At 38.4% G+C, this 27,818-nt stretch overlaps 1 protein-coding gene across 1 annotated transcript in view; it reads left to right on the top strand.

Annotated features, from left to right (window-relative positions):
• The first annotated feature begins 6,913 nt into the window (after positions 1–6,913).
• Positions 6,914–27,818, top strand: part of col14a1a (collagen, type XIV, alpha 1a) — a 192,859-nt gene continuing 171,954 nt past the window's right edge. Inside the window, 3 exon segments of the mRNA XM_059340164.1 lie at positions 6,914–6,934; positions 8,167–8,282; positions 23,452–23,568. Coding sequence (XP_059196147.1) covers positions 6,933–6,934; positions 8,167–8,282; positions 23,452–23,568 — 235 coding nt within the window. The 5' untranslated portion in view covers positions 6,914–6,932.

The raw sequence follows: 27,818 nt of genomic DNA, 5'->3' as shown, positions 1-27,818 counted from the left end.
GCCGGTCCTCACTTCTTTAAAGGCTTTTTTGAGATTTCAGACTTTGTTTTAAGGGTTAAAGGTTACATGATAATTATAATTAACTGAAACTGTGTTGTGTGGTTACAAGACTAACTAAAATTATAGTGAAAATGTCCTTCGTTTTTGTCTTTGTCAACTTTTTTCATACATAATGAAGATGGATAATAAAAATAAATAAAAATAAAAATAAGGCAAAATTTACTGTGACTTCTTTTAATCTCCCAGCCAACAAATACCCCATTACAAAAAACTAAAACTAATAAAAACTAAACTAAAACTAAAGCATTTAAAAAATAAATAAATACTAAACTAAAACCAGAAAAGTCACTCTAAAAACGAATTAAAACTAACTGAATTTAAAACAAAAATTCACAACAAAATTAAAACTAAAACTAATGAAAAATCCAAAACTATTAGAACCTGCAAGGGAATTCACTGTTCCAATGAGGGTCCTCACAAAGATAGAAGTACAAGAGTGTGTGTGTGTGTGTGTGTGTGTGTGTGTGTGTGTGTGTGTGTGTGTGTGTGTTTGTGTTTCTCTCCCTCCCTCTCTCTGCATATGTGTATGTGTGTGTGTAAACATCTGACTCGACACTTTTTTTTTTTAAGGATGCCACATTATTGAATGCTGCCACTTCTGAATTGCAGGAGCTTGCAATGCTTTATTTTTGTGAAGATTTTGAAAATACATCTTTTTTATTAATAATATTTCAGAAGAGAATTTTCTGCCCTCTCTCTCTCTCTCTCTCTCTCTCTCTCTCTCTCTCTCTCTCTCTTTCTCTCTCTCTCTTGCTGATTGATACGTTACAATAAACATTCGTCTTTCACCCAGTTCAGGCTTAAGCACGTGCTTGTATAAACACAGATGAGGGGTTCCTGTTTCCTGGGAGAAATCCTCTGCTAACAGGAAATGATGCTTTCTATGTTTGTTGAAGCCAACAATGGTGGCTTTTTTCTAATAATTAAAGGAAGGTAGAGGAAATACAGAAGGGCGTAGTGGAGTTTGATCATTTTTTTCTATTATAAGATGACCGTCCAGCGCAAACATCAAAGGAATGACTGCTTATTACAAGACTGCTTATCAAGAAACAGCTGGTACCTGAATCATCAATTCAAAGGTTCCTGACTTAGTTACTGTACAAAGTTGCATCTTGGAGGAAAACATTTATTAAAAAATCCAGTCCAATTCAAAAAAAGAAACCTTTTTTTGCGTGTGCAACACTTCCTTCGGTTTAAAAAAAACGGTCTCGGACTGAGTATAATTGGCTGTCAAAGTTTTTATCTTTACCATATGTCTTGCTACAAAGTCCCCTGATGCTGTAACATCCAGGTTTTATAAATGTGAGATCTGTCAGATCACCTGGATGCACCAGCAGTGAGACAGCTGATCTTAATTGCACAATTTTTTCTAATACACTGTAACAAATTTCTGTAAGAAAACAGCCAAATTGTGACAATAACATACTATTTTCCATTAAAAAGGTATTATACTGTAGAAAACAATGCATTCTGGGCAATATTTGTAGGTAGTTTTTCCGTTTCCCATAAAATACTGTAATATACCATAAATAGCATTGCATTCTGGGAGTTATGGTAGAATCAACAGCGGTGAGGCTGATAAAATACATGCTGCTGTATTTCTAGAGGAGACATTCAACCAACTCTGGTCTTTACTTTCTTGGAACATCCATTTTAATCCTACATTTCTTGAGCAAATCACTTAATCAATCATCAATTAAGTTGATATGTTTTATTTGTTAGATGATGTTTGCAGTATCAGTATTTTACTGTCAAATCAAGGATGTAAAGGATTGTACTGTAATTCAGTATGTGGTTTTATCAAAGTAACATACTGTAAAGTAAATAACAGTAAGGGAATTGTAAAACTAACAGTAGAATGCTGGCAACCCTGCTGCCAGTATTTTACTGTTACATGACGTCTATGACAGGAATCAGGATGTCTCTGCTGGCAGAGTTTCTTTTTTTCTTTCTTATTTTTAAGTATCAAATAGTTCTTGTATGTGACTGTAATGCTAAAAACTCTATGACCACTAGGAAGGAGACACACCGGCAGTAAACAGATATTTGTTGCAGTGCAATGACTTTAAAAACTTTATGAGGCTTCACAGTCGGACCATATGGCGCTGAGCTAAATGACTTGTGGATCAACTCTACCATGTGACTGATGCATTTATTCATCGGAGCCACAGTGGCAATGGACAGCGATGCCGGAAAGGTAGACAGAAGGAGAAGGAGAGAACAAGAAGAAAAATAGGGAAGAAATTAAATGATAAAGGGATGGGTAAAGGTGGGAGCACAGAGAGAAGGAAAAAAAGGGACACAGCAGCATGGTTCATTCATCGGGCAGGTCTCAGGTCTGTTAACCTGCATGTCCTTAGAGACGAGCTGTCAAACAGAAACCACCTGGGACCACCTGCAGCCACTCAGAGTACAAAGTCAAACCAAAAATTACTTCACATTATTTTTCATAAATATTGCAGGTGCAGCCAAGCATGTTCTATCTTTACTGGTTTGTCAGAAAGCACAACTAGATGAAATGGTAACGCTTTATATTAAGGTCCTTGTAATCAGCTATTCTCAACCTTGGGGTTGGGACCCCAATTGGGGTCGCAAGATGATTTCTGGGGGTCAGCTCTGTCTCCACTGTGTTAAAGTGTTCATGTGTTAATGTGTTTTAGTCTTGTCTTTTTTGGTCATTTTGTGTCTTTTTTTTTTTTTTTTTTTTTTATCATTTTGTGGTCAATTTGTGTCTTTTTTGTGTCTTTTTTCTTTCATCATTTTTGGTAATTTTGTGCCTTTTTTGGCCATTTTGTCTTTTTTTGGTCATTTTGTCTTTTTTTAAAATCATTTTGTGGTCAATTTGTGCCTTTTTTGGTCATTTTGTGTCTTTTTTTGGTCATTTTGTGTCTTTTTGGTCATTTTGTGTCTTTTTTGTGTATTTTTTTAATCATTTTTGGTAATTTTGTGCCTTTTTTGGTCATTTTGTGTCTTTTTTGGTCATTTTGTGTCTTTTTTTATCATTTTGTAGTCAATTTGTGCCTTTTTTGGTCATTTTGTGTGGTTTTTTTGGTCATTTTGTGTCTTTTTGGTAATTTTGTGTCTTTTTTGTGTCTTTTTTTTAAATCATTTTTGGTAATTTTGTGCCTTTTTTGGTCATTTTGTGTCTTTTTTTTAAATCATTTTGTGGTCAATTTGTGCCTTTTTGGTCATTTTGTGTCTTTTTTTTAATCATTTTTGGTAATTTTGTGTCTTTTTTTTGTCATTTTGTGTCTTTTTTTGGTCATTTTGTGTCTTTTTTGGTCATTTTATTTCTTTTTTGGATGATCTGTGAGATTGTGTTCAGTGAGCGGGGGTCGCGGACAACATGCATGTTAAATTGGGGGTCGCGACTCAAAAAGGTTGAGAACTACTGCTTGTAATAACCATTAAGGCCCTTACAAGACGCTTATTAACATTATTGTGTTTATAAGCTTATATAAGTGTTAATAATGGCATTACAAACACCCATGACCCACCCATTATGTCTTTGCCATGCCTTTATTAATCGTATTTTGTTTGCTTATTGATATAAAAATATACTTTATTGCTCATCTATTATAAGTTAACTATAAGTTAACTATGCTTTTTGCAACTACCGGATCTAAAGCGAGAACAATGCCTTATTACTTGTTAATTAACGGTTATTAAGGACCTTATTATAAAGCGTTACAGATGAAATTGAATGGGTTCAATGTTGTCTTTTTTTTAGTAGACGTAGTGTAAAAATATTAAGACTATTTCACCTGATTTGACCAGGTAAACTGAAGCTGTGATGTTTGCTTTTAAATAAAACACAGCTGGTAAGGCTTTAGACTGTTTTTGTTTGGTGTGTGGTCTGCTGCAAACGGGCAACAGATGAACGAGAAAGAGGGCGACAGACGGACAGGAAGGGAGGAAGAGGCTGAAGGAAGAAAGAGGAGGAAGGAGGGAGGAGGACAGTGAATCCTTATCCACTTGATTACAGTGTTCATGGCATCTGGACAGTTGTTTGGCTAAGGTGTGCGTGCGTGTGTGTGCGCGTGTGTGTGTGTGCGTGCGTGTGCGTGAGTGTGTGTGTGTGTGTGTGTGTGTGTAGTGCCCCAGGGACACACCTGGAGTGTAGCTATTGAGTGTTTCAACTCAGCCAGCCACTGGCACATTTCACCAGCTTCTGTTTCCCATGACTCCCATTCTTCCCCCCTCAGGGCAAGTCACAAAGTCTCTTTACCAGACGAGGAGCTGAGTATAAACAGGATTACAAAGTGCATTAAAGTCTATTTTTTTTCTCAGCCCTATAGAAGAGAGCGATGCAGCTTTCTGATCCCGATTCCTGCTCATTTTAACCAGGATTAAAGGTTAACAATAGTTTGGCATTTGGGGAAATACGCTTATTTGCTTTCTTGTCGAGTGTTTGAGCAGATTGATACCACTCTTATATTTGTTCGTTAGATATGAAGCTATAGCCAGGCAGTGTTGGAAGAGTGCTGAAAGATGCTCATGCACTGGTGATCTGAACAACCTGGTCTCACAGAAATCCGTGAAATAGTCACGGATTTCACTTAACTCAAAATCCGTGGAATAGCCACGGAATCGCTCAAATTTCCGTGAAACTGACACGGGTTTCGCTACAATGCAAGTTAATGACAGTCATATTTTTCTGGCGAGATCTTCACCACAAAGTGATTATGTACATTCGCTGAGTGAATATTTAGAAAATAAAACATATATTTCTTGCTAGAAATGTGATCAAAATCCATTTTTATGCAGAAACAAAATATTGATTTTTCACTAAAAATGAGAGAACTGTCCGCCATGTTTTTTGTTCTGACTGCTGGGACCTTGAAAGTCACGTGACTTGGAACAAACCAATAGCCACAGGATATGACTGTCTATAACTTGCATTGTAGCGAAATCCGTGTCAGTTTCACGGAAATTTGAGCGATTCCGTGGCTATTCCACAGATTTTGAGTTAAGCGAAATCCGTGGCTATTTCACAGATTTCTGTGAGACCAGGTTGGATCTAAACGTATCTGTTAACACTCTCTCTGGGTTTTACAGCACCCAGCATGTTGGTTTTATTTCCCCCTCCCTAAATCTCAACCAAACCTTATTCCACTGGCTCACACAACCCATCATAGAATAGGAACATGTCACTTTTACACCTATAGGTTTCTCATTAGATTGAACCATCAAACACAACATTTTAATTTGTGAGGTTCAAAGGTGCTAGTAGGCAACAAAGTTGAGCAAGCTGTTTCCTGCTGTTTTCAATCTTCATGCTAAGCTGAACTACTTGCCCCCTGGCTCTGACTCCAATGGACGGACACAGTGTGATTTGAACATTTTAATTTAACGCTCAAAAATAATGTGAATAAGATTTCCTGAAACGTCAAACTTTGAAATTGTCTAAAAAATGATTTCCTTGTAGGCTATATAACATATAACACACATAGAACATATTGGACAGCTTAATGGATCATTGCAGCCATAAAACCTTGGTTTGGGTCCTAAATGTTCTGTGAATGCAACAATATTTAGGCCTTATATCACATGTTGCTGAAAAGATAATTTTTTGTGATTGGTGGCCTTCTATTCTTCTGATTCTATTGACAAACTACACTGAAAAAAGAAAATAGTTGAACCAACTTAATTGAATTGTTTCATTTGGTAACACCTAAATTAATTAAGGTCATCACAATCAATTGTGTTAATCTAACTTATTTAATTAATTTGAAAGAACTTAATTCATTTAGGTGTTACCAAATGAAACAATTTAATTTAGTTGCTTCAACTATATTGTATTATTGACAAACATGAATAGAAGTCCCTTCAAAAACGGTTCTATTTCGAATAAAAAAAAGCTGTGGCTTTAAATATTCCACGTGGCTTGCCAGCTTTATTGAGATAGTCTTTTTGGTGAATCTAACTTTCAGCTGAGGTGGAAACCTGTGTTTGTGCCTTTAACGTCTGCGCGTGCAGCGCGGCATGGCTACGCACCTGCTCCGAGCGCACTGAGACATTTCCAGCCGGACTTTTCTTCTACAAGTCAAACACAAACAAAAAACGAGCTCCAGCTTTGACCATGTGGCTCCTTTAAAGCCGCAGATTCCGGATATGTGCCCACGACATGTCCCGTCGTGATCGCGGAGGCGCACATTAAAGGGCCCCGAGGGGCTGGAGCCGGATTGAAGCCTGCAGGTTGGCAGCGGAGGTTTTTGCGCAGCGGCACTGGGTCTCTCTCTCTCTCTCTCTCTCTCTCTCTCTCTCTCTCTCTCTCTCTCTCTCTCTCTCTCTCTCCCTCTCTCTCTCTCTCTCTCTGAGATGAACCGGGGCGAAGGAAAGGGTTGGGACAGGGAGGAATAGCTGGAGGGAGGGATGGCTGAATAACGAGGAGAGAAGAAACACCCACTCCGGACTGACCGAATTGTATCCGGAGAGAAGGAGTGAGAGAAAGAAAGAGAGGGGGAGAGAAAGAGTCAGAGAAGAAAAAGGGAACCCGTCTGTCTTTGGTATTCAGAGGATTTCCTCTGGGGATAAAAGGACGCTTTGAATTGATGACTGGAGAGGTAAAGACGATTTCATTCATTTTGCGCGTGTGTGTGTGTGAGTGAGTCTCAGGTGTGCGTCGCTGGATTGTTTGAACGCAACGACTCAATTTGAATAAGTCTGATAGTTTGACCCAAATCTGGCGGCGAAACTTAATTTAAAGCAGACAGCAACACTTTGAAATTATCACCGGAGGCGAGATACGGTCAGCGAATCAAACTTGTGCACTCTCACAGGCAGGTGAGATTATTTATTTTATTTTATTTTCCCAGAATAAAACAAGTGCGTGCAAGAGTCGTCCACCGTCTTGAACTGCGATTAATTACATGTGAGTATGTCTGCAAACTGCATCCATAAATAGCCTTTAAAAAGCATACACATTAAGCATGTAGACTGCCTAATTTTAATGAGGGCGGCGCCTTTGCCCTGGTTTTAATTATCCCGTTATAAAGTTGCCCTTTGGACTGGAAATTACGCAAACTGGAGACAGTGAAACTTTCTGGCTTAATGTGATTTACATTTGGCTGCGATTTGGGTTTATGTTTCATCTCATGAGTAAAGAGAGAGAAATTTTAATTGAACCTCACTCTGAGACTGTCTAATCTCTATTTAGGGAGATTAACTCTCATTTGTGTGTGTTTTAGAGAGAATCATTTGTTTAATCTTTCTCATTTCCCTCTTCATGCCCTCAGGCTGATTTATGAAAAAAAAAAAAAAATCCCCAATCCTATTTCCTGAAGTATTCTATGCTTATCACTATGCATTGTCATATTTCTGGCCTTCTGACACTGTCAGAGTTGCAGGAGCTGGCCGCTCTTCCAATACCACCGGGTTACCTCCACACCACGGAATGATTCAAACCTTGAAACAACTTTTGTTGCATGTGCTGTTTTATTCATTCAACTGTCAGTGAGTGTGTGTTTCCCGAGAAGAGAAAAGATAAATCTGTCTGTTTGCATCCATCCCCCGGTGTGTAATAATGAGTGGCAGACTGGAGAGGAGGTGAAGAAGGTGGTGAAGGAGGAGAGGAAGAGAGAGGGTGCAGAGAACAAAAAGTGAGGAGATGAGATAAGGAGAAGAGGAGAGGAGCTGTTGTGTTTGCTCTTGCCGTCGGACAATAGCTCTCATGAAATGTTCCCTCACTGGACTGTCAATCAAGCTGCTCTCTCCCTGACTGTCTATCACACTGTCTGTCCTCCATCTTTTTTTTTCTGTCAGTTCTTTTGTTCACTTCTCCTTCTCTCTTCCCTCAAACAAAGTCCTCCACTGTTTCCCCCTCGGCCGGCTCTATGTGGGCGGGAGGCTCGACCACTGCTCTGCGGTCAGTCTAGACTGTCAAACTACTGCTCTGTAATTGTATCAAAGTGGATATTGGACAGGAGTTAACTGATTCCAGATCAGAGCTTTGGGGCCGTGTGGGCAAGGTGGGTCTTCTTGAGAACAGAGCCTCTCTGCAGCTGAATGCCATTCATAGTGCTTCAGAATTCCCCCTTTCTCTCTGTCTTTCGTCTTTTGCATTTTCCTCTTTTTCTCAACATAATCGTCTTTCTCTCCATGCAGGTCTAGACTGCTGGTTGTGAGGATGTTGTCAACGGGGCAGATTAAATGGTGCTTGTGGGCTCCGCTGGTGTTACTGGCCCTGGTTTCCCATTCCCCCACTAAGGCACAGGGACAAGGTAAGTCCTCTTCTCCACTCTTTTCTCTCTACTTTTCACCCTCCTATCCCACATCCAGACACTCCTCCTCTCTTCTTTTGCCTTCAAGGCAAGTTCCCATTCCACCTTTCCACCCCATCCAACTTTTCTTTGATTTTAATAGAGCCAGACAGATTTATTGGTTTGCAGATTTTATAGGCCAATATTGGTATATCAAATAAATATCGATGTTTTCTGATGTGAAACCTTTTTTACAGAGCATATAATGTAGAAAATGATGCATGTTGTGATCAAGAAATAGTGTCATATAGCTAATTATTACATTTGTATTTATTCGTTATTTTAATGGTCTGCAGTTGACTGATACAGAACATTCACAGATATTTATTTAGCCTTTTGTTTAAAATTTTCTTCTTTATTTAAATGGTAAGCAACTGACTGATACTGAACATACAGTAGAGATTTTTTTATTTTTTTTTAAATTTATTCTTGATTGTTTCAGTGTTTCTAGAGTTTTTAGATTTTTCTATAAAATTGGAACAATGTCATTCATATACTGTATAATAATGTTTAATATTTTTTAAGTTAATTGTTAAAAAGCAGCCTTCTAAACACTTTTGCTTAGCAATAAAAGTGCAAAATTGGTACAAAATTCACATAGAAAAGGGCAACTTTTATCCTAGCTTAATCCTAGCACTGTCGGCCACCATATTGGTAATCAGTGAATATTTCCTTTTAAAAATCAGTATCAGTCTCAACAATCCCACCTCAGTTTACTTCTAAATTCTTCCCATCTGTTCCAGTCATCACTCTTTTCTCTTTTCTCCCCTCCAGCCTCCCCTCACCTCTCTGCCCTTCTTTTTATCTCCATATCTCCCTCCCCTCACCTGACCTGTCTGTGTCTTCTCCTCCTCCTGTTTCAACATCTTTCCTCCCTCTGCCGTCTCTCTGTTTGATGTGCAGGCTCCGTCCAATCAGATTACATCACGCTCATGATCATATCACCTCCATATCATCATGCCATTTCACCCTGACAGCATGACAACGCCTGAAACCCCGCTGTCGACGCTGCCGCGCTTCAGAGGGGCTTTAATAAACGCGTTGTAACGCTGCACTTCAAGCTGTGATGATTTGCTGCGCAATGTGCTGCGCAATATATATAATGCTCCAGTGTGCTTTGCAATCAACCTCACCTCAGCAATCCTGATTTAATCACACTGAGCCTCATCAGAAAGTGGGCTGTTTTTGCAATGTTTTTCGTCATGGATGTTAAAAATATGGATGCGCACCTAACAAGAAACACACATTTTTGTTACAGTTGAACATGCTGCATGCTAATATGTCATTATGTGGCATTATTAGCATAATAGTGTTAAAATGTAACAGATCTGCGTTTTTCTGAATGAGATGTTCTCACATACTCTTCCTGCTGCTCCTCTCTAAGATCTGCTATTACATTAACTTTATTAGCTTTGCAGCTGAAGCCAAACTGTCCAGTAATCCTCTTTGATCATGTGATCCAGACCAGGAGGTGATTTAGTAATAATTATTTTAACTACAGCTGTATGATGCCTTGACTGAGAAAATTTAGCTTATTCCAGAAGGCTAGTCCGAGAGCACTCTGATCCTTATGACTGTGGTTCTTGTGTGTGTGTGCGCCAAGCGTGTGTGTGTGTGTGTGTGTGTGTGTGTGTGTGTGTGTGTGTGTGTATGCATGCGCAACATGTGTGAGTTCATGTGTGTCTGCAATTGGCAGCCTATGAAGTGCACAAGGTCAGACCTACTATAGTTATCTGGATAGAGATCATATGAAAATGACCCCAAGGGACACTTAAACATTTAGCTGACCCTGCTTTGTGTGTGTGTGTGTGTGTGTGTGTGTGTGTGTGTGTGTGTAGCTCACATTCCTTCCAGGATGTGGAGTTAGAGGAGCAGGGAAGATGCAGGTCTTGTTTCAAGGAGCACTACACACAGAAATCTGCTTTAAAATATTTTTTCTCTCTCTGAAGTATAAAAATCAATAGTCCACATACAGTACAACGCAAATTTGAATGGATCTGTGTGTGTGTGGCTGTTTTGTGTTTAATTACCAGTGGAAGTTCTCACTAAATAGTGATTGCTTTGAAATGAAATATGTCATGAAGTTTTCTGTTTTCTTCACCACATTTAGTTCTTAATCTTTGCTCCCCCCTTTTTTACTCCTCCTGTGTTCTCTCCCTCTTTTCTTCTTGATCTGTTTCTCTTCAGTTATTTTTCTCATCTCTCCCACCACCTTGTCCTTTTCTTTTTTTTTTTTTATAACTTTATTTTAGGCATTTTTAGTGATACAGAAATGAGCATACATACATACATATACAAACATACAAACTCAAAATATAATCCCATATTAGTACCCTCCCTTTCTCCCTCCCCTTATACCCTCCCATGGGACCAAGAGTACAAAAAATAAAAAAATAAAATAAAATAAAATAAAACAAAATGAAATACAAGATCCAGTTCTGCAGAGGTATATCAATGGGCTAGTCAGACAGTTGACTAGAGCACCTTCTCCTTTTCTACCAATGTTTTTTTTTTTATTTAATTTTCATCAGAAGTTCTCTAGGTCATGTTTTTTTCATAGTAGGCAGATAGAAACGTGAGGTGAGACAGAAGTGTGACAGCATAAATTATGCTGGGATTTGATCCCGGTGAATCACAGCAGAAGGTGGACGACCTCCCAGACACGATGACAGAGCGCCCCGCTCAGTCCATTCATTAAGGAGAATGCGATAGCCATTAATTTTTGCCCGGTCTGTCCCTGTAAGCTGCAACATCTGGTCAGAGGGGATTTGAGTCTGAGGATTAGTCTGTTCGACCCGTGGAGGATGTTTGTATATACAACACAAATGTCTGGGTATCATCAGGAACTCCCACTACCGAAGAGTGGGTCGTATCAGGAAGGGGTTTGCTCTGCAACAGATGTGGTGTGTAGTAAATGATTTCATACACACCTAACAAGCCATAATTTAGATAATTTAAATCCAGGAGTATCACGTAATTGGTGCATAATTTCATCCAACCACCAAAGCTAAAAACGCTTGACTTCAATACAATTGTTTTTTTTTCAATATTTCAGATGGGTCCAAAGTGATGGCAGACAGACATTACCATCTATAGCTCCTCGGCTAAAAACGTCCTATTCTCTGCAACATTAAAGTCCACAAATGATCTTTGTTATAATGTGGATGCAGATCATCCGCAACAAACGAAACAGCTGTATGCGCAAGTTGCCTGTGGAAGAAGCTTATTAGGACCCATATTTACATTTATTGTTTTGCAGCAACCTCTAGTGGTGGTAGTAATTCCGACAGGAGCAAAAAAGGAGGACAGGAGACAAGGTATAAAGAGCGGCAAAGTCAGCATGCAGAATGGATGGATGAGACAAATAAACACACAGCTTTTAATCATGATACTGTCCGTGTCCCATGTAAAACCACAAGTCAACTTCTCGTCAGGTCACGTCAGGTCACCACACGTCACACACGTCACGTCATGTCACGTAACGTCACGTAACGTCACGTAACGTCACGTCACGTCACGTCACGTCACGTCACGTCACATCACGTCACGTCACGTCACGACATGCCACGACACGCCACGACACGACACGTCACATCACGACACGACAAGACACGACACGACACGTTACGACACGTCACGACACTTCACGACACGTCACGACACGTCACGTCACGTCACGACACTTCACGACACGTCACGTCACGACACGACACTTCACGACACGTCACGTCACGACACGACACGACACGACACGACACGTCACGTCACGTCACGTCACGTCGCGTCGCGTCGACACGACACGACATGACACGTCACGACACATCAGGTCAAGACGTCACGGCACATACTTATTTTGACTTATTTTGAACTAAACCATGATACGTCATGACCACGTCACGACACGCCACGACACGAGACATCAGGTCAAGACACATCACGTCACGACACGTCACGGCACATACTTATTTTGACTTATTTTGAACCAAACCATGATATTTTCCTAAACCTAATCAAGTAGTTCTGTTTTGACTTTTACAGACCTATATTCCAAACTGACTTATTCATGAGGCATATGAATACATTTTTTAGGAGACAAGATTTGGACAATATACAGTCTGCACAGCATCAGAAGCTTCAGATGCACTTCCCTGTTGGGATGGCTCTGATGCTGTTTTGCTCTCTTAATGCAGAAATTGAGCAGCATGAAACACAGTGGGTTGTTTTTGTTCTCTGGCTGTTACCTTGGCCTTGAAAAGTATTGAAAAGGGAAATGTAAATTTTGTTCTCTGCTCACTCCTTAGAGGGTGACCTGGCACTTTGTGTAGCTGTTTCCACTGCAGCAGTGACAAAAGCAGGATAGATGGAGAAAAGATGCCGAATGGTGGAAGTTTGCCACCGTTACATCTGAACCCTGACCTTGTTTGTGCCATGCCCTAAAGTTAATTAAGCCTTTCATAGTCACTTCTGCTTCCTGGAGAAGTCAGGTAGTCATTGTAAAGATGTGAAATGTGTGTGTGGGTTGTCCTGTTGTGTGTTTGATTGTGTGTTTACTGTGTGCATAGCTAATTATTGTAATTGATTTTGTTGATTGGCTGACAGCCCGGGTCAATACCGTGCTTCAGGACACATCACAACAGATTATGTGCTCGAGAACACAATAACAAAGATATTGCAATTTTGTGTTTGTGTGTGTGTGCTTGTGTGGTGTTTGTGTGGTTTAGGGGGCAGCTTGGTGAATTAGCATGAGTGGAAGTGTTGGCCAATAATTTCACTTATAATGAACAGGGAGAGAAGCCAATGATGAGAAATCATTTATTCATAAACAAAAGAGAGGATGAGATGGAACAACCTGTTTTGAATTTTAAAAATGCTAAATTATCCAAACCTCAACTGCTGCTAATCCAACATGTCATAATCATCAGCCACTTTGCACTAAATGGAGCATTCAATCGTTGGAGGTGTGATGTGCAGGAGGCTCCGTTGTTATTGTGATTGTAAATAAACCAGATTAACTTTAATTAATGGGAATATGAGACAATGAGAATGTTGTGGAAATATTAGGCCTAATACTACACTGTAAAAAAAGATAAACAATAGCTACTCAATAAAATTGAGGCAACAGATTGCACGCAATATTATTAATTAAATCTAACTATGTTACAAGTTGAGTTAATAACTTAACAGGAAGTGCCTGTCAATTAAAAACAGACTAATTCTATTGTGTTGGATTCATTCAAAATTGTCTTGATTTAGAATTACATACACATAAAGATTATATTTAATGTGATCAAAATAAGTAGATTCTATCTCAAACATTTTTATATTAAAGTTACTTAAACAACTGCCTCAAAATCAAGGACGCATTTATATTTAATACATTTGATCAAATATAGTAAGTAAAATTAAATGACTACAGAATGATTTATTACAGTGTTGGCTAAGACTGATACAGTAAGAAATGGACAGCATGAAGTACAATAATACCACTCTGTATATTCAGTTCACTCTACATCCAATATGCATGCATATGCCAAATTACACAGTATGGTTACCACAGTGTAGGTAGGAATAATGAGTGAAAGGTGAAGTATTTGCAGCCCGAAAAGCATGAAATAGGGTACGAGCGTTTTGGAACATAGACGTGCCTCCTACAATCACAGAGTGGAATAGCGTGCAGAGCCTGAAGTGGCTCATGGTTGAGCAGATATTGTTGTAGTATATGGTTTTGAATCGGCTACTTGGGTCCTGGTTTTCTTGAAAAAGATGAAAATCAACAAATAATGTGAGTTGTGTCATTCTTATATAATCACAAATTGAAAGAAAACTCCAAAGCAGTGCCCTAGACCTGGAAATAGTCTTTATAGAAATAGCAGGCTGTGAAATTTAATATTTTATTCTCGTTGAATGTCATCTGCAGAATCAGCCTGGTTAATTATTTTCTGGTGATATTTTTCTTTTTACCATGGGTTGGCAGGCATGCAGAATATTATGGCTTCCTTCACCAGGCTGCACATAGGGACGGATCATCCAAGAGACTTTAATATTCAGCCAGTCCTTAAGAGAGATTTCACACTCACACGCACGCTGTGCACACACAATGCAGCAGAGAGATAAGAGTTGAGGGAAAAAAAGGCATCACTTACACAGGTAAAGCGATGAAAGGGAGAAAAAAAGGCGTTAAGCCACTAAAGGACAGGAGTGGAGGGGCGCAAAGGAGGAGAAGATAGGATAAAAGAGCAGAAGAGAAGACAAGGGAAGAGGAGGAGAGAGTTTAAATCCAAGGATGAGAAGAAGAGATGTAATAAAAGGGTGGAGTGTTCCATGAGAGCAGCAGAGGAGATAAAAAAAAAGAGCGGAGAGGTGGAAAGAAAAAGGCAGAGTGGATTTGGGTTAAGTGCTATCTCCGTGAGCAGAGTAGTTCTTGTACTGACGAGACGACGGCCTCATCAAATGACACGTGCTGCACACACACACACACACACACTTCCCCCATCTCCCTCATGTACAGTACAGTAGCTATCTTGTGGTGACAGTGGAAGCCAGCAGTTGTCATCCATAAATCCTACGTATTAGTGAAGCTACTGTAGCCTGAATACTCACTGTGGAGTCAGTTCTGGGCTTATCTGGAGGGAGGAAAACAGGGAATTAAAAGGGGGATGGAAGTGTAGGCGAGATGATGAGGAGAAGAAGAAGTGAGAGGAAGAATCAAAGTATGAGGGAATGGTATGGAAGGAAAGTGGGAAAGAGAAGACAAAATAAAGACAATGAGAGGACACAGTGGATGAGAGATGAGGAAGACTTTAGGAATGAGAGGATATAAAGAAGTGAGAGGATGGAAAATAGGCAACTGGCACTGAAAAGAGAGATTGAGGAAAGCCAGAAAGCTCAGAGAAGACAAAGGAAAAACATGGAGTGAAACTGAACAAATAAGACGGTTGAATAGACAAATTGGAGTAAAGAAAGAGGAGGGATTGAAAAAAAGTGCACACAGAAGAGAAGGGATGGTAAGCGAGAGTAGCAGAACGAAAAGCAGCCAACACGGAGCGGGACAGGGAGCCAAATCAGGAGATGGGAAGAAGACGCTTGCAGGAGAAGTTGAAACAGAGACAAGGAGAGAGAGGAGGGATGGAGTCAGGAGATGAAGTGAAGCAGAGGATTGGACAGCATTTACTCATCTAACAGGAATCCCTGCTAGCTTTCACTGCTGCTAATCCTGGGAAGAGTCATCCCTCCTCAAACTGGGGCGTCAAGCTGTGCTTGTATCGCTCTAACCCAGATAATTCCAGTTCATACTGGGCTTCTTGTTAAGACTTTTCTAGTTCACACTCCCTGCTGAGGCAGGGGATTAAAAGTTCATACTTCAAATTAGAACCTTTTTAAAAACATCTTTGAATTAAGGTTCAGCTGCACGAGGTGAGAACATGGTAAATATCATTCCTAAAGGGATTTGTATAATTTTCTGGCAATGGGGGATTGTAATTTTTTTCATTGAGGCTTCAGTGACTCAGACTATTTACTGAAGCTAAATTGTGTTGCTAAGCAGTAGTCGCCAAAGTTCTGCCAAATGGCTGGAGCTGCATTTATTACCTGGCAAGAAGCTTATGCAAGGAGCTGTTGGGGGCTTGCTGATTCCAGCAGTGTTACTCTTTCAGATAAATGGATCTGGTTGTGTGATGTACTGTTGTGCTGTACGTTAGTGTAAGCTCTGTGAGTTTAGTTTGGAGAATTTAAAGGGCCAGCAACATGTAAGATATGACCAGATTCTTGATTAAAACAATTAAAAATGAAATCACATTATCAATAGAATGTGAGAAAGTGAGAGTTTTGACTGATGTCTAAGACGTCTGTATGCAACATGGTCTCACAGGAATCTGTGAAATAGCCACGGATTTGCTTAACTCAAAATCCGTGGAATAGCCACGGAATCACTCAAATTTCCGTGAAACTGACACGGATTTGGCTACAATGCAAGTTAATGACAGTCATATCCCGTGGCTATTCCAACATACAAAGTGATTATGTACATTCACTGAGTGAATATTTAGAAAATAAAACATATATTTCTTGCTAGAAATTTGATCAAAATCCATTTTTATGCAGAAACTAAGTCAAAATATTGATTTTTTTATACTAAAAATGAGAGAACTGTCCGCCATGTTTTTTGTTCTGACCGCCGGGAGCTTGAAAGTCATGTGACTTGGAACAAACCAATAGGAAAAAATATTAACTTGCATTGTAGCGAAATCCGTGTCAGTTTCACGGAAATTTGAGTGATTCCGTGACTATTCCACGGATTTTTAGTTAAGCGAATCTGTGGCTATTTCATGGATTCCTGTGAGACCAGGTTCCTGTATGTTGTGTTACTGAGATATTTACTGGAATTAGCATGCTAACTAACTTGCCACGGCCCATCCTGTCTTGTAATACCACAAAACAGCTACACCGTTAGCTGTACAAAAGTTAGCTTAGCTTACTTATTAGCATGCAGCATTATTTTTCCATACAGACAACACACCTGGCTCTGCGTTGCATCATGTCCTCTCTGCCTGGCTGTTGCTTTCTGCACTCTATGCTCTCTTAAATGCAGGGTGGTTAGTTTCACTATACATTTTTAACCCTTTATCGGGTGAAGAACTATGTTTGGTAACTTCAGTGGATATCAAAATGGGGTCCCCATGTCTCTCTGTTTGGTTGTAGAACCACATGGATTTCGAGAAAATAGTTGCAAATTTACTAGATTAAAGTGGCAAGTGGCAAGAAAAAAAGTTGCAGCTTTAAGAGACTTAGAGTGGCAAATCTGTGCGAAAAAAGGTTGCAGATTTACAAGAAAAAAGTGAGAAAAAAATCAACTTTTTTCTCGCAGATTCACCACTTTAAATCTCATAAATCTGCACATTTTTTTCTCGTAGATTTGCCACTTTAATCTCGTAAACTTTTTTCTCAAAATATTACCCCCCTCCCCCGGTCCGTATGTTTTTTTTTTTACACATTCTGACAGTATGTAATATCCTCCAATATTCTCTAGGGTTGAAATTTGGAAATCGCAAGTATTTCAACGAGTGCCCTATTAAGAGTTAAGGACATTGCAGGTTTATTGCAACTGTACACAAGCTTAAACAGTGTCATCACTGCGATTAGTAAATCATGTCATTCTTGAAATGTGACCAGAAATGACACGTTGCTCCTTTAATCCGTCTAGCCAGGGCCTCCACAATATTCACACAAAGTATCTTATTGTGAAAGGATATCTAATACGTTACACTGAAGCCTCTTGGCACTTCGATTCAGAGAGTGTGTGAAATGTTAAGCTCTTGGTTGATATTTATGGCTCTATGTGGTAAATAAGAACAGACGTGCTGGTTTGCAAAGTGTAATTTATATCAGAGACCCTCATGTTCTGTCACCATTCGCAGCCATTGGAGCTATTATGTCCATATTCATTAATCATAGTTGCTGTCACTGGAATAGCCTCCAACTCATAGACCTCGACATGCATTCACAGAATAAAACAGGGTCATAGTTGTCTCATTCATTTTTTACATACGTTTTCTATTATCATTCATTGGCCGTGTGTGTCTGTGCGTGTGTGTGCATGTGTGTGTGCATGTGTGTGTGTGTTCATTGACATGCAAAGCAAAGATGAAAGTATTCAAGGCAATTTTCACCCAGTTATTAGCACCCTGTCTGCCAACTCAATTTGCCTACCATCAAGCACACACTAAATGATACCAAAGTAATAATCTACCAGCTCTATCACACACCTAAATTATTCATAGATCCGTATTGTGTGGTGTAATTATACTGTTTCATCCTATGCATTTTGAGTATTTGATAGGTGGCGCGGTGTGATTACTTAAGAAAAAAAAAGGAGTGAGCAAAATGTGAAACTGTGAAGTGCTGCACTGTGTCTCTGCAAAACCATCAAACAGCTTCACAAGAGCTGCTGATGAAAAGTTTTCTGTTTGACAACTTGGGACTGGATTCTGTTATTTTGGCTTCTTTAACAGTTGGGACTTGACTTTAACTTGTGAGGTAATACCATGACTAAATTATTAAGGATGTTTGAATGGAAAGTCATGGCTGAAATTATATATTTGGATGAAATTAACTTTTCCCATGATTTTGATAATTGATTTTAGCAGAGAAAAAATATTAAATCTGTCTATTCAATTATATACACCCTGGTTTATAAACATACAAGCATATTTATTATACGAAAGATGCTGTCACTCTCGTAACACAGTAGTTCTCAACCTTTTTGAGTCGCGACCCCCAATTTAACATGCATGTTGTCCGCGACCCCCGCTCACTGAACAGAATCTCACATGCACAGTTCAGATCATCCAAAAAAGAAACAAAATGACCTAAAAAAGGAAACAAAATGACCAAAAAAGACACAAATTGACCACAAAATGGTCAAAAAAGACACAAAATTACCCAAAAAAGACACAAAATGACCAAAAAAAGACACAAAATGACCAACAAAAGACACAAAATGACCCAAAAAAGAAACAAAATAACCAAAAAAAGACACAAAATGACCAAAAAAGAAACAAAATGACCTAAAAAGTCACAAATGGACCACAAAATGATCAAAAAAAGACACAAAATGACCAAAAAAGAAACAAAATGACCAAAAAAGTCACAAATGGACCACAAAATGATCAAAAAAAGACACAAAAAAGACAAAAAAAAGAAAAGAAAAAAGAAAAAAAAAACAACACATAAAATGACCAAAAAAAGACATTAAGTGACCAAAAAGACTAAAACACATTAACACATGAACACTTTAACACAGTGCAGACAGAGCTGACTTCCAAAATGATTTGGCGACCCCCAGAAATCATCTCGTGACCCCAACTGGGGTCCCGACCCCAAGGTTGAGAATAGCTGTCGTAACACACTGGGAAATAAACTCGAACAGGCATTTCTAACATTTCATTTACAAAAAATACCACTAACGCAATCTGGAAAATGCTGTGCTCTCTGAATATGGCCTGATTTGGATTTTCCATTGAGAAAGATGGAGATCTGTTCTCATCAGCGAGTGAAAATCCTGCACAGTACACCTCAGGTTTGTCTACATCATATCACCCATTTTTTCCCCTGCATAGTTTCTCCATGATGGCTGATGTACAGTCATTACATGTCAGCACTCTATAAACATTTATCACATGCAGTTCATTTATAGATTAATGTCTTTTATGTTTAATGGTTCAGCAGTTAAAGGAGGAGTCCTTAAAAAGTTTATCAGCTTAAAGAGATTCTTCGTTTTAACCCTCTATGGTACGCATTATGATCCCAGTTGGTAAAAAAATGTTTTGGGTGTTTTTTTTTGTCTTAAAATAGACCAAGTAAACATAATCAAGAGATATTTTCAAAAAATATTATTATTATTATTATTTTTTAGTAGTTTTTAGGTTCCGTTGCCATACGGCAACACAACCTGGTCTCACAGAAATCCGTGAAATAGCTGGGGATTTCGCTTAACTCAAAATCCGTGGAATAGCCACGGAATCGCTCAAATTTCCGTGAAACTGACACGGATTTCGCTACAATGCAAGTTAATGACGGTCATATCCCGTGGCTATTGGTTTGTTCCAAGTCACGTGACTTTCAAGGTCCCAGCGGTCAGAACAAAAAACATGGCGGACTCTCATTTTTAGTGAAAAATCAATATTTTGACTTAGTTTCTGCATAAAAATGGATTTTGATCGCATTTCTAGCGAGAAATATATGTTTTATTTTCTAAATATTCACTCAGTGAATGTACATAATCACTTTGTATGTTGGAATAGCCACGGGATATGACTGTCATTAACTTGCATTGTAGCGAAATCCGTGTCAGTTTCACGGAAATTTGAGCGATTCCGTGGCTATTCCACGGATTTATGTGAGACCAGGTTGGGCAACACCGTACGATAGTGGAAAGTAATGAAAACAAGAGAGTTTTGTTTAAAATTGTATTAACATTTATTTAAAAAGTCATGTTATAGTCTGAACAATCCCCGGTAGCCTGAATGCATGCATGAGATGCATCTCATTTGAAAGTAAAAACTATTTAAAAACACATTTTTCATAATTTAATTCAAATTTTTGTGCCATATCATGAGTAATTGGTTGGCTATTGGTATAATTAGAATCCCACCTCTCTTTTAATTCGTTGCATCATAACTGGGAATGTATTGTCTTTATGTAGAAGGCTTAAAATGGGCTTGTTGCCATATGGCAACGTCGCACCATAGAGGGTTAAATTCAGTATTGTTATTCCCTTTCAACATCCAGACACAGAGCAGTTAGAGGTGATATCCTGGATCTTTATTTATATGGATTACTGCAAAGTTAGCTACCACTGATATGCATCCAGAGAAGAAAATTACACCTTTTAGTGTCCGCCAACACATTATCATTTGAATTTGAGTCAGAAATACTTTAGAGCTGCTTTTAAGTAGCAGGGATTGAGCTCTAAATGTGCTCTGCAAACCTTTTTAGTTTAACTTTAATTGACAAAGTAAAAAAGAAAAAGTGTTATCATGACCGTATCCTTAAATGTTTAAAGAGTGCTGACAGGTAAAGTGACTTTACATTGGCAGTGTCATCAGATTTATAGATGACTGAGTCTACTCATTAATATAAACTTTGTAGAAATACACATTAAAGACCAGTGGTTTTTGGTGGATACTGAAACTAACATTAGGATGCAATAGAAATAGAAAAATGGTGAAATGGTGATATGTATCGCAGACATAAAGGTTATGTCAGCGACTTTTGTTTTCATCTGAGGTGAATTTGTAGTATTCCATAATACTACATTTCCTTGTTTCTGTCGGTTCTTTCCTTCAGTTGTCTGTCTCTTTCTCTGTACATGGAAACAGTCAAATTCTCTTCTGCTAACCACCTTTTGATTCTTTAAAATATGTGGGCGTGCACTGTAAAAAATGTTTATAGAAATAACAGTAAAACTCTGTCAAATACATCAGAAATAGGGCGTAAAATGGAAAATTGTACATCACCGTATTAGACACTTTTAATTACCGTAAATCAAAGAATAGCACAAAACTTTTACTTTTTTCTGTCATAAACTGGAAGAAACATGCAGTTTTGCTGTAAAAATATAACATTTTCATGCAAAATGTATGGAAAAATACCATGATGTGTGAATGAATGACACAATTACCCTAAAAATAACGGGAATATTCAGTCTAAATTACAGTTTTTGCTGAGATTTACATTTAAATTTAGAATAGAAAATCCACTCACTGTAATTTTTACGGTGAAGTTCTGGCAACCAGAGCTGCCGGTATTTTTCCGTAAATTAAACAGTATTTTTTTTACAGTGTGGTAATCACCACTATAGAACCAATCTATTTATGATTCAATTTTTGGTAACACTTTACAATAACCATCATTTATAAATGGTAAACAGATAGTTTTTTAATGTTTAATCATCATTTATAAACCATATATAGGTAATTTAGAATGGTAAATACATAATTTATTAATGTTTAACTAACTACATCATTTATAAATGGCAAATCGATGGTAAATTAATGTAAGTTTGTAGTTACTTTACCAATTAAATTATAATCAATAGTTTATTAATAGTTTTAGTTGCACTCATTTTTAACATTTTTAACACCATATTAAGTATGTTAATGATTTTTTAAATGATTCATATACCTTTAAGAAATTGGTTGACATTTTTTTAAGATTAAATATGTATAGCAATTTGTAAATGTTAATAATTGGTTTATAAACCATCTATAAACATAATTTAGTTGGTTATTGTAAAGTGTTACCCAATTTTTTTCTGGAGAACAAACTTCTTCATAGATCTTGCCTCTTAATTTCCCTCTCGACATGCAACAGTTTAATGCATTTATCTTTATAAACTGTACATTTTCTGCATGAAGGATGGGATTTTCTGCAGGCTTTATTCATATCATAATGTATAACACATAAAAAATATAGCGCTATATCAGTCTTTTCCATTATTGTGCAGCCCCAATGTTAAAGTGTGTTTGAAAGACAGACAGAAACACATAATTCATGCAAAGAATAGCAGCTGTCACAATGTTTTAAAGGCCACTGCAGATCAGTTTCCATTGTATCATGTATCCATGATATTGTATAGATCTGGACTATACACCTGTACATTAGAAAAAACAAAAACAATTTTTTTTAAACTTCTGTTCACTTGTTTGTGACAGAAATTCAAATCAGCCCTCCTCGCATCACTCGTCCTTGGATTGTTCCTTATGAAGAGAATTTGACTGGAAACAGTTTCTTCTAAATCTGTGCCTTTTTAAACCATTTTCATGCTGTTTGGAGCTGAAGCAGAGCTGTTTGCTGACCTGCTTTATGTGTTGCTCTCATGGATACAGGAACTTAAAAAATCACATTCACTCAGCCTTCTCCTTGTCCTTCTGTCCATCCATTTATTCATTTCCTCTTTGAGTCATTTTTGATTTGTGGCTTTTTTTGTGGTGAGTCTTCGTCTTGTTTTCATTGTGGTCATTCTAACACATGTTGACTGGTGGCTGGGACATTTTTGATTAATATTACCATTCAATATCATATCTTGTATTGAACCTGGTCTCACAGGAATCCGTGAAATAGCCACGGATTCGCTTAACTCAAAATCCGTGGAATAGCCACGGAATCACTTTCAAATTTCCGTGAAACTGACACGGATTTCGCTACAATGCAATCCATTGGCTATTGGTTTGTTCCAAGTCACGTGACTTTCAAGGTCCCGGTGGTCAGAACAAAAAAAATGGCGGACAGTTCTCTCATTTTTAGTGAAAAAAATCAATATTTTGACTTAGTTTCTGCATAAAAATGGATTTTGATCACATTTCTAGCGAGTAATATATCTTTTATTTTCTAAATATTCACTTAGTGAATGTACATAATCACTTTGTATGTTGGAATAGCCACGGGATATGACTGTCATTAACTTGCATTGTAGCGAAATCCGTGTCAGTTTCACGGAAATTTGAGTGATTCCGTGGCTATTCCACGGATTTGGAGTTAAGCAAGTCTGTGGCTATTTCACGGATTCCTGTGAGACCATGTTGCTTGTATTTCCAATCATTGCTTGATTTAAATGTGATTAATTGTTTTGCAGTTCCAGTTCCAAGGAGGCTTCGTTTCAAAGTGCTGAGCCCAAGCAAACTCCTTGTTTCATGGAAGGAGCCCAAAGGAGACTTTGACAGCTATCTGTTCCTCTACAACAGTTCACCAGGTAGGATCATTTTGCCGCATAGACACACACATTCTTAGAGAAAATACCAAAAAAGTGGGACTTAACTTTTTAATTTTGGGAGGGGAAGGATCCCATTATGACATGGATTTTCTGTCTGTCAGGAAGGATTATGTAATTTACTTCTTATCAAAGCTCCTTTGAAGGGATCACTCTTGAGAGATGTGGAGGACTCAAAGTTAGTCCTGCACCTCTGCCAAGTTTGAGACAAAAGGCTGTTTTTGCTGCGTACGTGGAGCCTGTCAGCAGATTTGAAAATGGGACTGATAGGTACACAGGACAGGAGTCGTGATGGAGTTCAGTCCAGGACAGATGACAGGCAGCAGCAGCCACAGTAGTTATTCATTCAGCATTAATCTGCGTTATCAGTGTAAGAAGTTGTGCGCATGATTGACGCCTGACATCCTGCTTTTATCCTGCGTCTGTCAGCAGTCGATCATTGTGCAGACACAGGGCATGACCTCGTCTCTTTCTGGGCATGCACAGTGCAGTCAGTAATCAGCCTAATTACCACCGACGGCTCCTTCATCATGCAATCACAGTGCAGCTAACTTCACAGCCATACATCTATGCATCTATGCACTTTATGTGTTCTTTATGCACACTGTCCATTGCACCTTATTTGTTTCATAGCACCAACATTTTTATACTGCATATTCATATTTATTCTGCACTGGAATTTACTCCTTAATAAATACTGCTTCTTTAGACACTTTATTTTTATTTTTACATTACATTTTATTGTATTTTATTGTATTTTTATATTTTATTGCTTGAAGTATGCCTAGGTTGGTCTTTTTATTTAATTGGTTGTTATTGTCTCTGTGTGTAATGCTGCTGCTACACTGTAATTTCCCAGCTTGGGATAAATAAAGTCTATCTATCTATCTATCTATCTATCTATCTATCTATCTATCTATCTATCTATCTATCTATCTATCTATCTATCTATCTATCTATCTATCTATCTATCTATCTATCTATCTATCTATCTATCTCCTCCACGTCATGTCACGATACTTCTGTTGGTATTAATGGTGTGCTGAACGCTGCAGACGATTTTTTGCAGCCGTGGTAAAAATGAATAAGTAGGACTGAATAAGCACTCTGTATCATAAAACTGTTTCTCGCAAACAACCCTTTGCGAGAAAACGCCTCGTCGGACAATTTCCTGCTGCCTCCGACAGCTGAAAAAGAGAACAAAAACAGAAATTTATGGTCACTTCGTTTTTAGGGAGGAGTGCAGCAGTAGCTAACTGGCATTGAGCAAATGCAGTAAAAAAAAAATTAGACTTCCACAGTGTCCTCACACTATGTGGTTAATAGAGCCTTCGTTGGTAATAAGGAGGATAAGGACACAATCTGTCCTGTGTCCTGATGTCCCGTCTGAGTCAGATGAGGTGAAAAACACCCACGGTAAAGCTTGTTAACACCGGCTGATGTCCTTTTGTTGAGAATAAAACACCGTTTTAGATCACAAAAGAAGTTGTCAGAGTGGCAGCTTACCTTTGACTCAACGCAATATCCTTTGTCCGTTCTCAATTTTGTCTAAAAAGGAGCAACTATGTAGTGCAAATGGAGAAGAATTCAGGCAGATGACTCATTTTTTCCAACAGAAATGACAAGCTGTGTTTTTCTAAATGCTTATATTCTGTAAAACATTGTCCCCTGTCAATTTTCCCCCCATTATCAACATGTATGATGTAACCCAAGTCTAATTGCATCAAAATATGGTTAACTTTTACCCTTTGCGTCTCTGTCCAGTGGCTTTATTCTGTATTCTATGACAGTGCATGAATTAAACTAAAATAAGCGCTGAGTGGAAGTCTGTTCGATAGCCTGCCAAAAATTTTGAAATTCAAATAGTGTGGGTTGTGTCTGTGTGTACTTGCATATTTGTGTATTTATCAGTGCCAGATGTCTATATTTACTCTCTCAAATTTCAGCGGAGATAAAGCCAAACCCAGCAGACAAAAGTTTCAGTTTTAACTCTGTGCAACTGCAACTTATTGTTAAACTGTTGCTGCATCCAACTTGATGCATGAATAGTTTGGGTATTGGAAAGCGTTTTATGCTTTTCAAGCATTGGAATATTAGTGTTGTAAAAAACGGGGGCACGTTCAGCCCGAGATAGCAAATTATTTTATCTAAACAAAAGCAGTGGTGTATTGAATAAATTCCTACATGAGATGTCTTAAAACAGCTTGTGAAGGATTGAAGTTTATATGGGTAATATGGGTATATGGGTTTATGTTGGTAACACCTCTGACACCTAGCCTGGCTAACACCAGACAAATCTCAAATGAGTTTTGGTCTGGAAACCAACCGTTCATTTCTCCGTAGAGGAGGTGTGGTTTACGATCCTCCGGAGCCGTTTATTGGGCGCTATGAATGTCTATCAAAAGCGTCGTAGGTAGCTCTTAGCCAATCAGATCAGTTATACCAGATAACTTATGTAGAGCAACAGAAATGGATGTTTGTTGTGTGTGTGCGTGAGAGAGAGTGTTGCTTGCTGCTTTGCTTCTCCAGTTCTTGCTTTCTGCAAGATTATTTATTTTTATCCCTTATTCCCCCTCATGTCATTCAGCCACACACATCCACTGATTTTATGGGCAATAAACAAGCTTCTTGCGGTCCTCTGGGCGGCTCCGCTGTCCCCCGGATCGTAGCCAGATCACCGGCGTTATGGTAGCGAGCGGTAGCGGCGCTAGTAGCGGGGCTAGTAGCATGGCTAGTAGCGGGGCTAGTAGCGGGGCTAGTTGGCAGATTAGACTTTTCCCAATCCTGTCGGAAGCCAGGCTAAAACATCCTTTTTTGTGGTGAAACATGAGTGTAAAGTCAAACGTTGTTCTTCTTTTAAAATCAACTTTGGCTCTTAACTATTTAAAACGCCATCTACAGCTAAAGAGAGTTTCACGTCTGCTGCAGCCATGTTGGATCTGTAAGAATCATGAAGCTGAAATATACATTCATACATTTGATGCCAGGGTAACACTCCTTACCTGTAAACTGATGCTAAATGCTGCAGTTGAGAATTGAGAAAACACTATCTGACTGCTGGACAGATTCTTTCTCTGCTTGCATGCCACATAATGTACTTGCATATGTTATAAATTATGGTCATCATCTAATTTTAACTTAACTTCTTATACACTGTTTTTGCTGTTGCCTTAAATGCTTCTACTGTATGTTGGTCCTTACAAAGAAAAAACAACATGTCTGTGCGTGCTGTCTAATGACTGTACCAGGCCTGTTTTGCATTTGTGATGTAACATTCATGTTAAGCAGAATGACATGAAAGTCCAGCCAATTTTTATATTGATTCTGGTTCCAAATGAATGTGACAACTGTTTTAAAAACAAGTCAAGCATCATTTTTTGGCCATAATATTCCAAAATCAAGTTAATTAAACTTAAAATGGAGAGATGATGATTTTAATGGGTTTTCCACAATTGAGTCATGCCACAAACGGCAAGCTGGTTTAGATATCATGAAAGCAAATCTGATCAACATTTACGTTGTTTCAACTTTGAAAGCTTTGGAAACTGTAAGACTAACAATGAATTTAAAGCAATAGTTCTGTTGCTTTGTATAGTTTGTTTTCTCGTCAGATGAAAAGATCTGTCTGGAGTTCAGCTCTGAAACTCACTAATTAACATGTTGTATCTCATTTAGTTAATTCTTAAACACCAGAAATGGAAAACTGGGAGAGCTTATTGCGTTGAAAACTACGACAAGCCCCCTTTTCAGAGTTGTTTTTCTCATTTTTTATGTGGGAAAACCATGCAAAACAAAATGTTCATCTTAGCATGGTATTTTTAAAACATGCCTGCAGGGGGACTTTAAGTTTTAACACCTCACACTTCACATCAGGTGTGGCTTTCAGCCTGAGACAGAAATAAAAAGAGAGGAGGATTCATGCACCAAGTATAGAAAATAATGAGACCCAGTTATTTTTCATCATAAGGTGATTGCAGGGGAACTCTTTGATCCCTTAAAGACCCTTTTTTCATGGCAGACATGTGATTTCTCATAGGAAACCCACAGATAAGACTAATTCTGATAACAGTGATTCAGTTCCATTAAGCCGTGGCAGTGAGCCAGCTTGCACAATAGCAGCAAGCTGAAAGTAGCTCATCTAATGGTCATTTTAATATAATCAATTACAACTGTGCTTTTTCCTACTATGACAAGCCAAAATGTCCATTGTGAAAAAGGTCTGTTGTCACCCT

This window comes from Centropristis striata, chromosome 8, assembly GCF_030273125.1.
Source record: "Centropristis striata isolate RG_2023a ecotype Rhode Island chromosome 8, C.striata_1.0, whole genome shotgun sequence".
NCBI classification, from domain to species: domain Eukaryota; kingdom Metazoa; phylum Chordata; class Actinopteri; order Perciformes; family Serranidae; genus Centropristis; species Centropristis striata.
Note: the sequence above shows the minus strand (reverse complement) of the source record. Positions and strands in the feature narration are given on the sequence as shown.